The following is a 14,035-nucleotide window of genomic DNA, read 5'->3' on the forward strand; positions in this document are numbered from 1 at the left end:
ATCCTCCTATGCCTAACCCTTTTATACTCTCAAAGAATGTTCAATAACAATCTAGCATTTTCTAGACTAGACTAGGTTCTGTGAATCTGTGCCTCTGCTAAGTGCAAGTAGGTTCTGGGGACCATGTAGTGTAATAGAGCTGAAGGATTCATTATCAGAGCCACATTTCACAGCCATCTCTGGTCTTGCATGTTACTTTGTTTCTGGACTCAAGAATGAAGTATATCAATCTCGTTTTATAACCCCAGTCGAGTCGTGTAACATATTAGTCCAAAGGCATAACTCTAACTACTATCTTAACTGTGTTAATGAAATGCTTCTCTAGAATGTAATCTGAAGTCTTTTCTTTTGGACCATTTAAAAAGGAGCTGCCTTGACTAACTTATTATTCTGCTAGTTGTGGAAATGTCTTATAGCAGCAATGTGCAGCACTCCCAAAGTCCATGTTTAGACTTGGCACTAGATTAGGTTGCTTTGTGGTAGCTTTTTAAATGAGTATTGTTAACATGGGTCCCATAAGAGCAGAGGTTGGTTTTTTGGTTTTTTTTTTTTGCTCTGTTCAGTGTTATATACAATACCAGGAAACCCGGCCTGTGGTTTATTCCCGGGTTCATTGTTTCCATTCATTGAAAACGTGCTCTCAAAGAAAAGCAATTTAAGGTGCACATTGTCAAGCATGCACATTTGTAGTGTAAAAGTCACAATGTAATGGAAGGAAGTGTTGGGCAGACAGGAGATTTGGAAGTTGGCTGCAGATCACCTGAGTCGGTTGTTAGAGCTTTTCAGGCACACTTGAGATTACTCCTGGCTGTGGCCTATTATGAAATGCACCATTGTCCTGCATTAAAAAAGAAATCCCATTAATTCTGTAAGTGGCTTTTCCATTTCGCCAGCTTATGCCCTGTCTGCTGCAGTAGTATCTGGCTCCATGCTGTGTATTAGAAACCAGTTCTATCTACTGAGGAGAAGCTGCAGTCTCCTGTATAAGCTGAACTCTGTCGGTGTTTCAAGCCATCTTCAATAGGAAAACTAGAACAACATCTATGAATGTCTGTAGTGATGGGTCCATACAGTATGCCTACATTAAAGTACAGCAGTTGATTCTGACCATTCGGGTGTGTAGCCGTGTGTTGGTGTCCTTGTTTATTTATGAGTATAGTCAAGCTGAGACGCAACTGTTCCTTAGTAATGGCCCAGTTTATCCACCAGGGTGGACAAGGAGGCTTTAAAACAGCACCAGACCTCATCACAATGATTCAATACGTATCTTTACTAGCAAAGCACCTTATGTACTGTGCTCATGTTGTTTTGGTGCAGCTGGGTGTCTGTAGACACAAAAAGGTTAGGTGTCCTGCTGCAGAGGCCAGTCTGTGACTCCGTGGCAGTGATGTAATTGGAGCTAGGAACAGCTGGCCCCTGCCTGTTCCAGTTCATTTGTGAACTCCTGCCTGCTTCTCTCGCATGTAGCTAAATGGGACACAATATTCTGCGTTATCTGATTGCTGTATGATCTCTCAAGGGTGTGGGGGAGCTACCCACATTGTTCTGTTGTATTTCTGTATTTGAATGTAAACACCCAGCATGCATTGGGAAAAATTATTTATTAACCCAGCCTCCAGATGAAGTATTAAAAACAAACCCATTTTCCTTAACTCAATCACATTTTAAATAAAATGTAACTTGGTAGCAATTTATACAAGCCAGCCTTTATTTTAGTATATAGTAAAGTTAATAAGGGGTTAATGCATCACACCTTGCGAGACACATTCCCCCAAAAGGTTTGAAAGTTTATACCAGCTAGCGGAAGGTAAGTTGGATAATTCCTGTAGTTTTATGAGGATATGAGGTTGGCTTTCATCCTGGTATTCTTTATTCTGCTCAGGAGACAATAGAAACTTCACTGGGACGTTCAGCGCAGTTAGAGTCAATACAGAGGGACTGAGCTTTCCTTCCTTTTACTGGACAGAAAGCAATTTCCCTTCAGACTGCTCTGAGCACCCTGGCTTCAGTACTGCGCTTGTCTTCCAAATAAGGCTTATCTGGTTGAGCAGCGCTGGGATTTCAGTTCCCATGGTCCTTCCTAAAATAAAATGTTATAAGAAGCTGTGATTGATTGTAGCGTGTGACTTGTATTTATTATTTTTTAGCTGCTCTTTCCTGGTTGTAATAATAATAATAATAATAATAATCTTTATTTTTATATAGCCCGTTACTTTAATCACTGGACCACTCAGTGTAGAATATATTATATGCAAGCCACAGCAGTGCGCAGAGTTAGACTTGCCACACGGTTACAAATGGGAAGCAGGTGCTCACGGTGGTCCCTTTCAACAGTCTAAAAAGGTTTGCTTTGTTTAAAGTCATATGTCTACATTTCCAAACAGGCTATTAGTAGCTAACATGGTCACAAGGGATCCTCGACTCTGTACGATTCTTAGTAATGTTTGCCTAATCTTGCCTGTGTAATTGCGTATTTGGACAATGTTCCAAAATAGCTCCGATCAGACTGGCTAAAGCAAACAAAAACATCAGTTGCATGATGGTAGCTTTTTTTTTTTTTTTTTTTTTTTTAATCAAGTGAAGAATAAGAAGTCAAATCAAATTCAGCTTTTCATAATATGTTTATATTGCTGTACTTGTACAGCGGTTGTTTGATGGGCGATTTAAATGGATGAGATCAATAGGCAGGTGCATTCATTTATAACAGATATTACACTTGCTATTTACTTGCTTTTCTGTTCTCTTCTGAACAGTGAATTCTAATGAAACATGGAAAAGCACAGGTCAAAATGAGGTTGGTTTTTGTTCGTTTCTTTACAACTGTTCAAAACAACTGTGGGCATTTCATAAGATATGAGAGTTGATAGAAAATTATGCTATTGGGTTTCCTTCAGTAGTTCTGCAATATGAGCTTGCATTTGTTTATTAAAACATCTGTTAACCCTGTAGGGTCAGAGTTGTTTTTACTGTTAGATTTGTGGCTGTAACTCTAACTATAAAGATTACAGGTTCATGTCATACAAGAAATGAATGAGCACACACTAGGCTTCCGTGAACAAAAAGTCTGAGACTCACCCTGTTTAGTACAGGTAATAAAAAACACTGAAAAAGAGACACTTTTTAGAAAACAAAAAAACAAAACATTATTTATTGTTTATACAATTTATTTTAGCATGACCAGCTGAAATCTAACTGTGTACAATGAAACTTCAACATGTAGGGAACATGGAAACATTTTTTTGATCAAATTGGGTAATAAATAAAGGAATCGTGGCTATATATGCAAAAGGAACCAAAAGCAACCAAAGAGAAATGAACAATTGAAAAATGTGCCAAAGGAAAAACAACTCATTCAAGTGATTCGTCCCAGGGACCCTGATCATATGCTATTCACTGTGGCTAACAGGCCAGCAAGGTGGCAGCCATGGAATCTAACCCTAACAGCTGACTTGTCTCGTGCATCTGATCCAAAAAACACCAAAAAAAAATCTATATTTATCGGAAAATAGGTCTGTGTGCCTTAGCTGTCACCATTTCTCTGTAAAGAATTTGTCTGAAAGTGTTTGTTTATTGCACTGAGGTAGGTCTGTCTTACAGTGCACCAGTAACATTGCATTCACGGCTCTCTCCTGACAAGGTCCAATGCTGGAAATGCACGAATTGAACCTCGTTTTGAAGCTCTGTCTCTACCCTTTCAAATGGTGTATCGCCAGCAGGGCTGTCTCTTACAGTGCCTGAGTAAAACCAGTTAAAGGGCCAGGTCGCTGGCAGGATGTTCAACGTTAGGCAGACCCTAAGGAACACTACTGAGGATGAAAATGTAAACTAGAAATGAGGTGGAAAGGGTGAACGTGTTTTCTCTGATTTGCAGTGCGTGTATATGATTTCCAGTCTGTAGTGTCGGCTAGTAATTTATTTAAAAAGAGACTCATAAATGTGTCTTGCTCTTGTGTCTTTCTATTTCAGTAATATATGTAAATTGTGCTAGCTTTCCATGATGCCCATGTTGTGCTGCTTGCGTTCATTAAATCCATTAACTGAAAGGGAGTCATTCGTAACAATGGGAATGTTTCATTTCTTAACATACAGCACTGCTGCTGCTCTGTACTGCAGGGCTCCCAAAGCTCCGCCTTGGTTCTGAAGGGCCAGCCCCCTTTTTTAGCTGTAGCCACTCAGCAGCTGGGGATTAAGAAGTGTAACACTCCCCTACTCAGCATGCTGCCTTACATTCCATGGCAGTGTCTGCAGAGCACTGATTGCTAGACTCTGTGGCCAATACAACATGTTCATTGTGAGCAGACCAGCAGAGAGCTGTGTGTCCCCATTCTCTAGATAAACAAAGCCTTGCTTAGTGCTGGATACTGGGCTGGTGTGCCTGTGCCAATCCTGTAGTAGATAGAATTGGGGTACCCTCAGCTTGTTTCACCTCCACCTCCACTGACCTGAACACTGGAGTGTATGATGCAGACTGTTCTCTTGCTGTTTCCCCATCAGCTCAGCGGAGGCGACTCGGAGTGCAGCTGTGAAGAGGAACAGGACGGCTCCAAGAAGAAGACGACGACTAAAAACCTGTAAGTCACAAGGTCAATATGATTAACTGAATGAACAGGTTCCTGCTTTCTGAACCCACACATTTAAAGGAACATGCCTCTAGAGATAGACAAGTATTGTGAACATCATTATTGCATTGGCATTTGGAACTACTTTGTGTTTCTCTTCAGCCACAGAAAGTGTTGTTTTCATGCAGTCTGTAATGTGATCCTTACTGACCTCATTGTTGGGAAGTGTCCTGCTAGCAGGCCTATGTAGGGAAGAGGGCTCTGGGGGACTGTGTGGGAGGGAGGGGGCAGCAGACTGGGGGCCCCTCTGATAGGATCATGCTGCACACAGGCTAGGGGCACCTCTGATAGGAGCACGCTGCACACAGGCTGTAGGCTGGAGGCCCTTCTGATAGGAACACACTGCAGGCTGGGGGCCCCTCTGATAGGAACACACTGCAGGCTGGGGGCCCCTCTGATAGGAACACACTGCAGGCTGGGGGCCCCTCTGATAGAAACACACTGCAGGCTGGGGGCCCCTCTGATAGGAACACACTGCACACGGAGCAGCTGCCTCTCGTTCATTTTAACCAGAGGAAGGAGCACTCCCCTAAAATCTGCTAGCTGCGCGGCAGCCTGTGAGAAATGCATGCAGAGGACCAATAGTATGCTGATCAGAAATGAAAAAGACATGCCATTTCGGGACATGTTTTTGTATTGTGGGTTACGGTAAAATGTTAAATACTGTGCTATTGAAAGTATATTTCAGAAGGTTGTTATTAGGCCATTTTAAACGGTATTAATATAACAAAAAAAAGGATTGAAGGAAGCTACAATAAGGGAACTTTACATGAATAACTTCTTGTACTGTCCTCCAGACCAGCTCACACATCCATGGCAAGTTGGGTTTACTTTACCTTACTTGGAGAATGTAAACAAACTGAGCAGTCAACATGATATTAATTGCAACGTAGAGCACACAAAGCTAAACTGGATTACTTTACAGTAGTTAACATATAGAAATTAATTATATTACAGTAAAATACATGGTTTTTAAGCAAACTGTAGGCTCATTTATTAGTTACACTACCTTGAAGACATTGTTTTACTGCAACACTGAAATAGGACATTAATACATTTACTCAACATTCTGCAGCACATTGTAAAATTCCTTTACGACTTCCGAAACACCTGGAAATGATAAAATGCAGTCTTCACTCTTTCCACTAGATGGCAAAGGGTTCTTAGCATTAGAACTTGAGGGCTGGATCCTCTCGATTTGTACATTCTTGAGGTTTATATGACCTAATGCACTTGAAATACCAACCCTTTAACGCTAGTGCCGATTACACCATATGGATCAAGATACACATACACCGTTATGTATATTAGTATGTTTTTACATGTAGTATTTGTTTGACAGATTGATGCACTTTCATGTTGCAGAGTGTCATGCTGACCCCTCTTTTATAGAAGTCTTGTTTTGTAATGATGATGATGTTTGTTTGTTTGTTTGTTTTTAACCCTGTGCAAGTTAGACAGGATAGCCATTCAGTTACCTGGGGCTGTAGCGAGTGCAGCTCTGGAAAGGACTCTGTGCAGGACACGTGGTTTGTGCTGCCCTCTGATTGGCTTGCCATCTGGCCTCCTTCCAGTACTTTGTGTCTGTTTAACGTGTTGGATAAGGAGGGCCGTATTGCAAAGCTACAGCTTCGTACAGAGCAGTTTTTAAACACGCTGGCTCAAATGTACCACACAATGGTTGACTTTTCAGAAAGGTATCTGGAAAGGTAGGATATTGTTTTCCTTGATTCAGCTTGCATTGCCTTTCTGATCTTTTAACATGTACAGCTTTGAAAAGCATATGGAAAAGGAGATTACTGTGACATAGTATTATATTGTTGCAAATGGAATTGTTAAAGTTGTGTTAAAACAAAAGCAGTATTACAAACCTCTCTGGCAGTTAATAGAGTTAACACATCAGATGACAAGTGTGGCATCTGTAATTATTCAGGCTGTACTGTCAGCACTGTTGTTTTGGGATGGCTTTTAAATGCTGTTGTATTAATGATGCTGAAGTTGGCTACAGATGGAGATCCTTGCGAGAAGTGATATGTCCCGTAGCTACTGAAGCTTTTTGTTGTGTGGCAGTGAGTAGTTTGTTTAGCAATTAAATTTACTACTGATGAATTGAATTGGCCGACAATGGCTGTGTTAGGCAAGCTACACTGTTTATTCTGAATTCACCAACACACTCTCTGCAAAGTCAGATTCTATCTTCTGAAGCCCATGTATATGGTGCTTGCACTGCTGCAATGTTGTTGCTCATTCAATTCTCATTTAAGGTGTTACAAAGTGAGAGACTTGAATGTAAATGACCTGCTACACGTTTAAAGCAGTGTGGTTTTATCCAGTCTGTCCTGAAGATGATGTGTCTGCTTGTTTTTTGTATTTGTAATGCTTTAGCAGTCATAGGTTCTGCTTTGCTGTTTGTACCAGTCCAATTGGTTGTGTTCACTATCCTCGCAGTTTTCAATATTAAAGACCCTTTCCGATCAAGCAGTTCTAGTTTTAAAAGCCCACAAGCACTGGGATGCAATTCCAGATGCACTGTTATAAGAGACAGAAGATTTGAGGTTTGGAGTTTCTCAAGTCCTAAGATGATTATGCCTGGCAAGATTCTGTTTCCCATGCAGCTCTCAGATTGATTTTAGGAAACTGCTAATTACTGCAAATTACACTCTTAGCGCAAACTAACAATCTGAGGCCTCTTCGTTTGATAAATAGGCGCAGATCTGACTGGATTACAGACAGAAGGAAGAGCTGTTTTAAGTTGCCATGATGTGATCCTTGCAAAAATCTGAAATGAATATCTTTATTTGTTCAAATAAACGTGTGTGCAAGACAGCTTGTGTGTGTGTGTGTTGTAGCTGCTCCCAGGCCACTGCATGCTAACTAAATGTCAAACAATGTTCAGTATCTATATGGAAACATTCTTTGCCTGTAGAGATTTGTGCAGCTAATGACAGAGCCAGCAGCTTTGCACTGAGCTCTTTAGAAATGTAGTTCATATATAGTCATGGGTTCTGGTCCCAATACAGTAGGAGTGTCCGTGTTTCTGTGAACAGTTACATGCTTGTACTTTTAAAGTAATGCATAAAGTCATCTTGTGTATGTGGTTAGGTTATGGGCCCAGTCACAGACCACTCCCCTTGCCCATACTGTCATTGACAGCCCACCCCTCTGTGCCCACCTGGCCTTCGCTAGTAAGTGTCTCAGATCTTTCCATTTAGTGGACCACACTGCTGAATTAATTCCAGATTTTAATCATAAATTCTTTCATTAAACTCTCAAATACTTTCCAGGGCTATAAAAAGAAATGCTGCTTACCACAGCACCATATGATGGTTGGCTAGACTGCGCCTTCATTATAGAAACCCAATAAACCAGAGAAGAGTCTAAAAATAAAGAAGCAGGTTCTGAAGTCTCCTGCCACGTCCTGCATACCTTTGGGATGCAAGGGCAGTGAATCCGGGGGCCCTTATTGGGGGTAAATAAAATCCTGCTGTGGATTTTTGTTGGAGCTGTTCTATTTTATTCTATTACTGTGTAAACGTGGTCTTATAATGCAGAACAATATCTTTAGTGTGTGGGACATTTTCATTTTGAGTTGTGCGCGTTTTAGGTAGTTTATTAAATGTTAATGCGAAATACATAAATATAATAACCGTAGTTATAAGTTTTGTTAATTCAGTATTTATGCCCCCCCCCCATTGTGTTAATCCTAGACACAGTAGACCTCCTGTGTTGTCTTCTGCTATTAAGAGTACATCTTAAAAAGTACATTCTGACAGTCCTAGTCAAGATTTCTAACATCTGTGAACACAGTGATAAACAGAGTGTTGGCCATTGTTTAATCAAGGGGGGAAACAAAGAATCGGAATAATATTCCTTTGGTGCTGAAGCAAAAGTCTTTCATAACTGACCCATGCAGCAATTCTTTGGCGATTTATTTGCCTTCTCACTTGAAAGACTCCACTATTCTTAGTGTTTGCTTATTTTCTCCACTTCACTTAGTTGCCCTGATGACCAGTAGATGAGTTATCATGAATAGCGCCAGCATGCCTGCATCCTGTTTCCTGCCTTGGTCAGTCCAGAGTTTACCTAACTTTCTGGAGTATGGAAAACAGTGCGCCAGTTCGGGCTCTGGTGGGAGCTGACGTATCCCCCTTTTCAAACACACAAGTGTTGCTGGAGCCTCCCACATCCGGAGGAGTCGTGGTAGCTAAATACCCAGGACCAGACAGGAATGTATACTTCACTTCACTGTCAAGGCAGTCTCATTCAGTCAGGAAAGCTGTGTGTTGGGCTGGCTATACCTGCCCCGTGTTTTAGAAACTTCACTTTAAAAGCAATATATAAATACATAAAAAAAAGGAAAGACCAAGAGAAAAAGTGATTACATGAGTAAATGAGAGCAAGGTGGATTAACGTGGAGTGGATGAAGCGCGGTCAGAGCGATGCCGTTTTTCCTTCGTGCTGCGTTGAAGCCTCCGTCCCAGGAGGTTCATTGGGAGATGCTGCTGGGGACAGGGCGAGCAGGGGGGGTACACAAGAGACACAGCATGAAGGAGTAAGTTCAGAGCGCTTCTCAGCAGCAGTAGTTCTGTCGAGTCTTGGTAGATGGAAGCTTGAAAGAGAACTGGCAGTGGATAAGAACAAGACATTTCTTTAAACATTGGAAACGAAAATGTTCAAAGGGTGCTTTTATTAAGACTTTTGTTCCTTTAGGCATTTAAAATTAACTGATATTGCTTTATTTTCAACTAGAACTTACCTTCTTGGCTTGTGACTTGTGGCTCAATTCTTTTTTTTCTTTTTTTTTTTCCAAGGGCCAAAGACATGAAGAATCGCTTGGGTTTTCTTCGGAGGCGAAATGAATCTCCGGGAAGCAACCCAGCAAGCAAGCTGGATAAAGTGATGAAATCTGTCAAGTAAGTGTTTACATGAAGCAACATTTTAAAATTAGTCATTTTCAAAATGCAGTTTTATTTTACAAAGAGAGAAGGCAATCAAAAATAAAAACCAGCTGGAAAGGATGGTGTTTTTATTAATGTGGACTTCATTAGGATATGCAGATGTCATGAGTACTAGCTAGGCAATGAGGTTTATTTTACTAATTCAATCACTTTCTAACAGTCTGAACCTATAATACTGACTGTATTGACAGGCTTAAGGTTGGTTCATACTTCAGACTCTGACCTGATTTCTGGTCGGAGTGGAGGGTCTCCGACTCTGTGTGACAGGTTGGAATTACATCATCCACACTCTTACGATGTACGTCTTTTTTGGAAAGTCATACAACATTTTCTCATACGCCTGAAATCGCATAGGGTGGGATAATGTTGAAAAATGTCTGAGTGAAGCTGCACAGCTTTTATAGCGGTCTGCGTCTGAAGTATTGCATTCATCTGCGACAGGAGTATGAACCATCCCTAACTCAAACTTTACATGGTCTCTTTATAAGAGAGGATTCAATATAGTCAAAACAACTTTGTAGTTTGGATGTGCACAGACTTTGTATTGCCAAGTGTAGGAAGCAAGGGTCAGAATATGACGGCATAAAGTATCAGATCTGGAGAGGAGCCGAGAAAAATCAGCACATGACTACAAGTGTTGCATGATTTGTTTGTGCTTGCTCTGTGTGGACAAGCAGAGAGTGTTTCAGTGGAGCCTGGACAGAATATGCAAGAGCTAAACACTGAAAACATGTGCTCATCAGACAGCCACAGCAGCTTTATTTACTCTGGCCCAGCTTGAGATGAATCAAACAAACATGTTTTAAAAGCTTGATTAACTGCTTATTTAGGCTGAAACCTTAAATAAGTACTAACTTGGCTTTCTTTGCAGTGGTTTTAGTTTGACTGGCTTAAGCTGTTTATCTTTTTACCATTCTGTTTGCACCCTAAAAGACAGCAATGATGCCCTGTGTCTTTAAATCCATGTAAAGATCTTGACAACAGCAGCTACTGAGAGTAGAAGTAACGAGAGCCCTCCCACTCAACAGCTCATCCAGCCCTTCATGTTTATAGCGAGTCACGGTGCTTTTCAGGGGCGGCGTTTGGGGTGTAGAAAGAGGCTGCCTTTATCTAGCTAGAGCTACACTGAGACCAAAGGAGACAGATGAGCGTTGAGCCACTGACAGGTCAGACAATGAAGAGCTTAACCGAGATGGGATTACTAAAGAATCGCTCTGCTTTTATTTTCAGGCCAGCACCTGAAGAGGCAGTGAAATGGGGCGAGTCTCTGGACAAACTACTGCTCCATAAATGTAAGTGTTTTATTTAAGTCTCAGTTTCTGGCTTGAGAATGATCTTCAGCTATGGAATATGTGCTGTAGAAGGGACTTGGCACTGCCGAAGTGATTGCTTGTGTAAAGAGTGTGTGACATAATTTCTTTGGCTTTTATTTGAACTGTAATTAGCAACCTTTGATATGCTGAAAGGTGCTTGTGAATGACTGGATGTAAAACACATTTTTAAGTTTATGCTAACTTTTTTTTTTTTTTTTTGTTCATGCAAATCACGCTAGCAAATTGAGTGGCTGCTCCCCCTCTCTCGCTCTCTGTTAATCTTGATTAAATAGAAGCCTGTCTTTGCAGCAGGAGAGAAATGTTAGGTTTAGCTTCGTTTCCAGCTGTTCATTTTTTTTTCCTCAATACTGATCTTGAGCTATGTGAGAGCTATGGGAAAGCAAAGCCGACTGATTAGTTATGATGACGTTGGGTGTGCAAGCTCTCGAAGACAGCTTTCGGAGCACATGCAAAACAAGCTTTTTTTTAAACTGTCTGAATCACATGCTAGCTTAGTAGTTTCATGTAACCCATGCAAATTCTATCTAACCGAAGCAGAACGGAATGCGCAAAAATGCATTACATAGTCCCTGATAGGTTTTTATTTTGGCGTTTAGAAGCATGTGCCCTTGTGAAATACACACTAGCTTCCCTGTAAGCAACACTTGTTAGTCAGTGTGTCAAGATTAGTGTTTGCATACAGGTCTTAGGTTGTTGTTGCTTATTCCCTATCCTCTATTTATTTGGCAGCTCTTTGTGTTAGTCCATTACATAATGCTGGTTTTTACACCTGCTGCTTGCATTGTTGGCCTTTGATCTTTGAGTTGTTGTCATTCTAGTATTCCTGTTTCTTACAGTTCTGTGTATTAACCAGTCTTTTTGTTTTGCTCAGATGGCCTGGCTGCATTCAGAGCATTCCTCTGCACAGAATTCAGTGAAGAAAATCTGGAATTCTGGTTGGCTTGTGAGGACTATAAAAAGATCAAGTCACAATCTAAAATGACATCGAAAGCCAAGAAAATCTTTGCAGAATACATTGCCATCCAGTCATGTAAAGAGGTAAGGAAAATCTTCAATAGAAGGTCTGGTCATCTTTAGCATAACCCTCCTGCTGTAAAGAAAGATAGTGTGTTTGCTTTTGTTTTGTTTTTTTGCTGTTTTTTGGAGGTTGAATGAAACCTTGAATAAGCAACAAGAGTGCCAGCATTTTGTGTCCAGACTGAATTCCTTCCCTTTATCTAAAACCCCTCTGTTGGGCTCTGCTACAATAGAACTGGCCACCAATATTAAAAACTTTAAATAAAACTAATAGATATCTAACATTAACTCTTGTTTTCTCCCAAAAGGTCAACCTAGACTCCTACACAAGAGAGCACACAAAGGACAACCTACAGAACATCAACCGCACCTGCTTCGATCTGGCACAGAAGAGGATATTTGGACTGATGGAAAAGGACTCTTACCCCCGATTCCTCCGATCAGAGTTGTATCTGGACTTGATAAATCAGAAGAAGCCCAATTCTACATTATCATCATAGAGAGATCTGTGGGGGCTTGTTTTGTGGAAAGACTTGAAGCCGACTGGGAAGTTGAATGTTTCCATGCGATTGAGGACCCCTCTGGTTGGCTAGAGGGTGGCTGTGCACCATTTCATTTAGTGTTATAGAATGTGGAAGCCAATAGCCCTTGGCAGAATAGTGGCCATGGACTAGCATGAGAATGGAGCCTGTCTTTCACACTGGGGACTGGATATCTGAAACAGTCCGGTACTGTTGGAATCGCACATCGCTCCTTAATCCCCCCACCTCTCCCAGTTGTTGGTACGATGTGCTTAAAGATCTTTCTTTGTGCATGGTATACAGGGACTGCATGAAGACTATCAGATGTTCAGTGGAGCACTGCCCCTCCCCCATTCTATTCTTCTTTCCAGGCATGATGTTCCTCCACCGGGCTATTTTACAACCCTTGCTGTGGGGCTGTTCTTCTAGCATGCACATATCTGAGGAGTGAAAAAGAAAAACAGGAGAGAGCGGAATGGAACAAACTGCAAAACGCTTTCTTTCAAAACGTGTCCTGAAAGGAAAAGAATTTGGTGCATGCTACCTTTTTCCAAAGACTCAAAGTTTCAGGTGCTTGGTTCAGTACAGTGATAAGCAATTTGTTTTGTGATAGAGGGATGAGGCAGTATTCTCAGGACATTATGACATTCTACTCTGAAGCTTTCATGCTGTTTTTAACCTGCACTCCTAGACAAATAGCGCTGTACCGTTAGGCTGGTGCTCTTTTTATAAGACGACTTCACCTGGACAGAAGATTGCCTATTTATTTAGATAATTGTTGCTGAATGCTTGATGCATTGCTGTGTAATCATAGCTCTTTGGATTCTTATCGTCCTAATTTAAGTGCAATATTTTGGATAAGTTTAATTTGAGTAAAACAGTGGATCTAAGCTGCATTATACATGTAAGAGTTATGAGTTATATTAAAAAAAAATCTGTTTAAAAGTTATTTTACAGTTTAAAAAACAAGAACGTTAACTTTAACAGCATGTTCCCTGGCAGCAGGCAGCTAGGGATTGAGGATGTGTATATATAGTTCTAAAAAAATAAATAAATAAAGCAAACATGTTTCGTAATCTAACGTGAAAATGTGGATGTAGCTGTAATATGAGAGATTGAAGCTATAAAATTACATGTAATGTTGTGAGGGGAGGCATGAAAGGAAGGCTTCCCTTTGGTTAAACACTGCTTGCAAGGAGTTTTATGAAATGTATTTTATCATTTTCACTGTTTACAAATCAAGGCGTCTCCTAAGATAGCAAGCCAACCCTGTTTGGTGTCATTGCAAAGGTTAAATAAACAAAATTAGTAAATTATGTGTTGCACATTGTTTTTGTGTCTTTTTGAGTTCTTGATGTGTAAACTATACCAGCATGTCTAGTTGAAAGATGAATAGGGTCTTACCCTGGGTTCTCATTCAGGTGGTCTGATAGCAGATATTCTGTCACACGTCTACTTCCCAAGAATTGGGATACACTTACCAATGTAGGGGAAATGAAACTAAAATGATCAAAACTACTCTTCCAAATACTGCAGGCAGGTGTGATTTCATTTACAGTGCTGGCCTCTCCAGCACAGGCTTATGC

At 40.8% G+C, this 14,035-nt stretch overlaps 1 protein-coding gene across 3 annotated transcripts; it reads left to right on the forward strand.

Annotated features, from left to right (window-relative positions):
- Positions 1-4,237: 4,237 nt before the first annotated feature.
- On the forward strand, positions 4,238-13,765 carry LOC121303612 (regulator of G-protein signaling 3-like). 3 transcript variants are annotated; one of them, XM_041234409.1, is made up of 5 exons: positions 4,238-4,571; positions 9,431-9,532; positions 10,808-10,869; positions 11,783-11,949; positions 12,237-13,765. In XM_041234409.1, the coding sequence occupies exons 1-5, from the start codon at positions 4,459-4,461 to the stop codon at positions 12,426-12,428; spliced, it is 636 nt and encodes a 211-aa protein (XP_041090343.1). In that variant the 5' UTR covers positions 4,238-4,458; the 3' UTR covers positions 12,429-13,765. The 3 variants fall into 3 exon arrangements, with proteins under 3 accessions (XP_041090343.1, XP_041090341.1, XP_041090342.1); XM_041234407.1 differs by lacking the exon at positions 4,238-4,571 and adding an exon at positions 6,240-6,328; XM_041234408.1 differs by lacking the exon at positions 4,238-4,571 and adding an exon at positions 8,819-9,171.
- Positions 13,766-14,035: the final 270 nt, after the last annotated feature.

This window comes from Polyodon spathula, chromosome 34, assembly GCF_017654505.1.
Source record: "Polyodon spathula isolate WHYD16114869_AA chromosome 34, ASM1765450v1, whole genome shotgun sequence".
Classification (NCBI taxonomy): Eukaryota; Metazoa; Chordata; class Actinopteri; order Acipenseriformes; family Polyodontidae; genus Polyodon; species Polyodon spathula.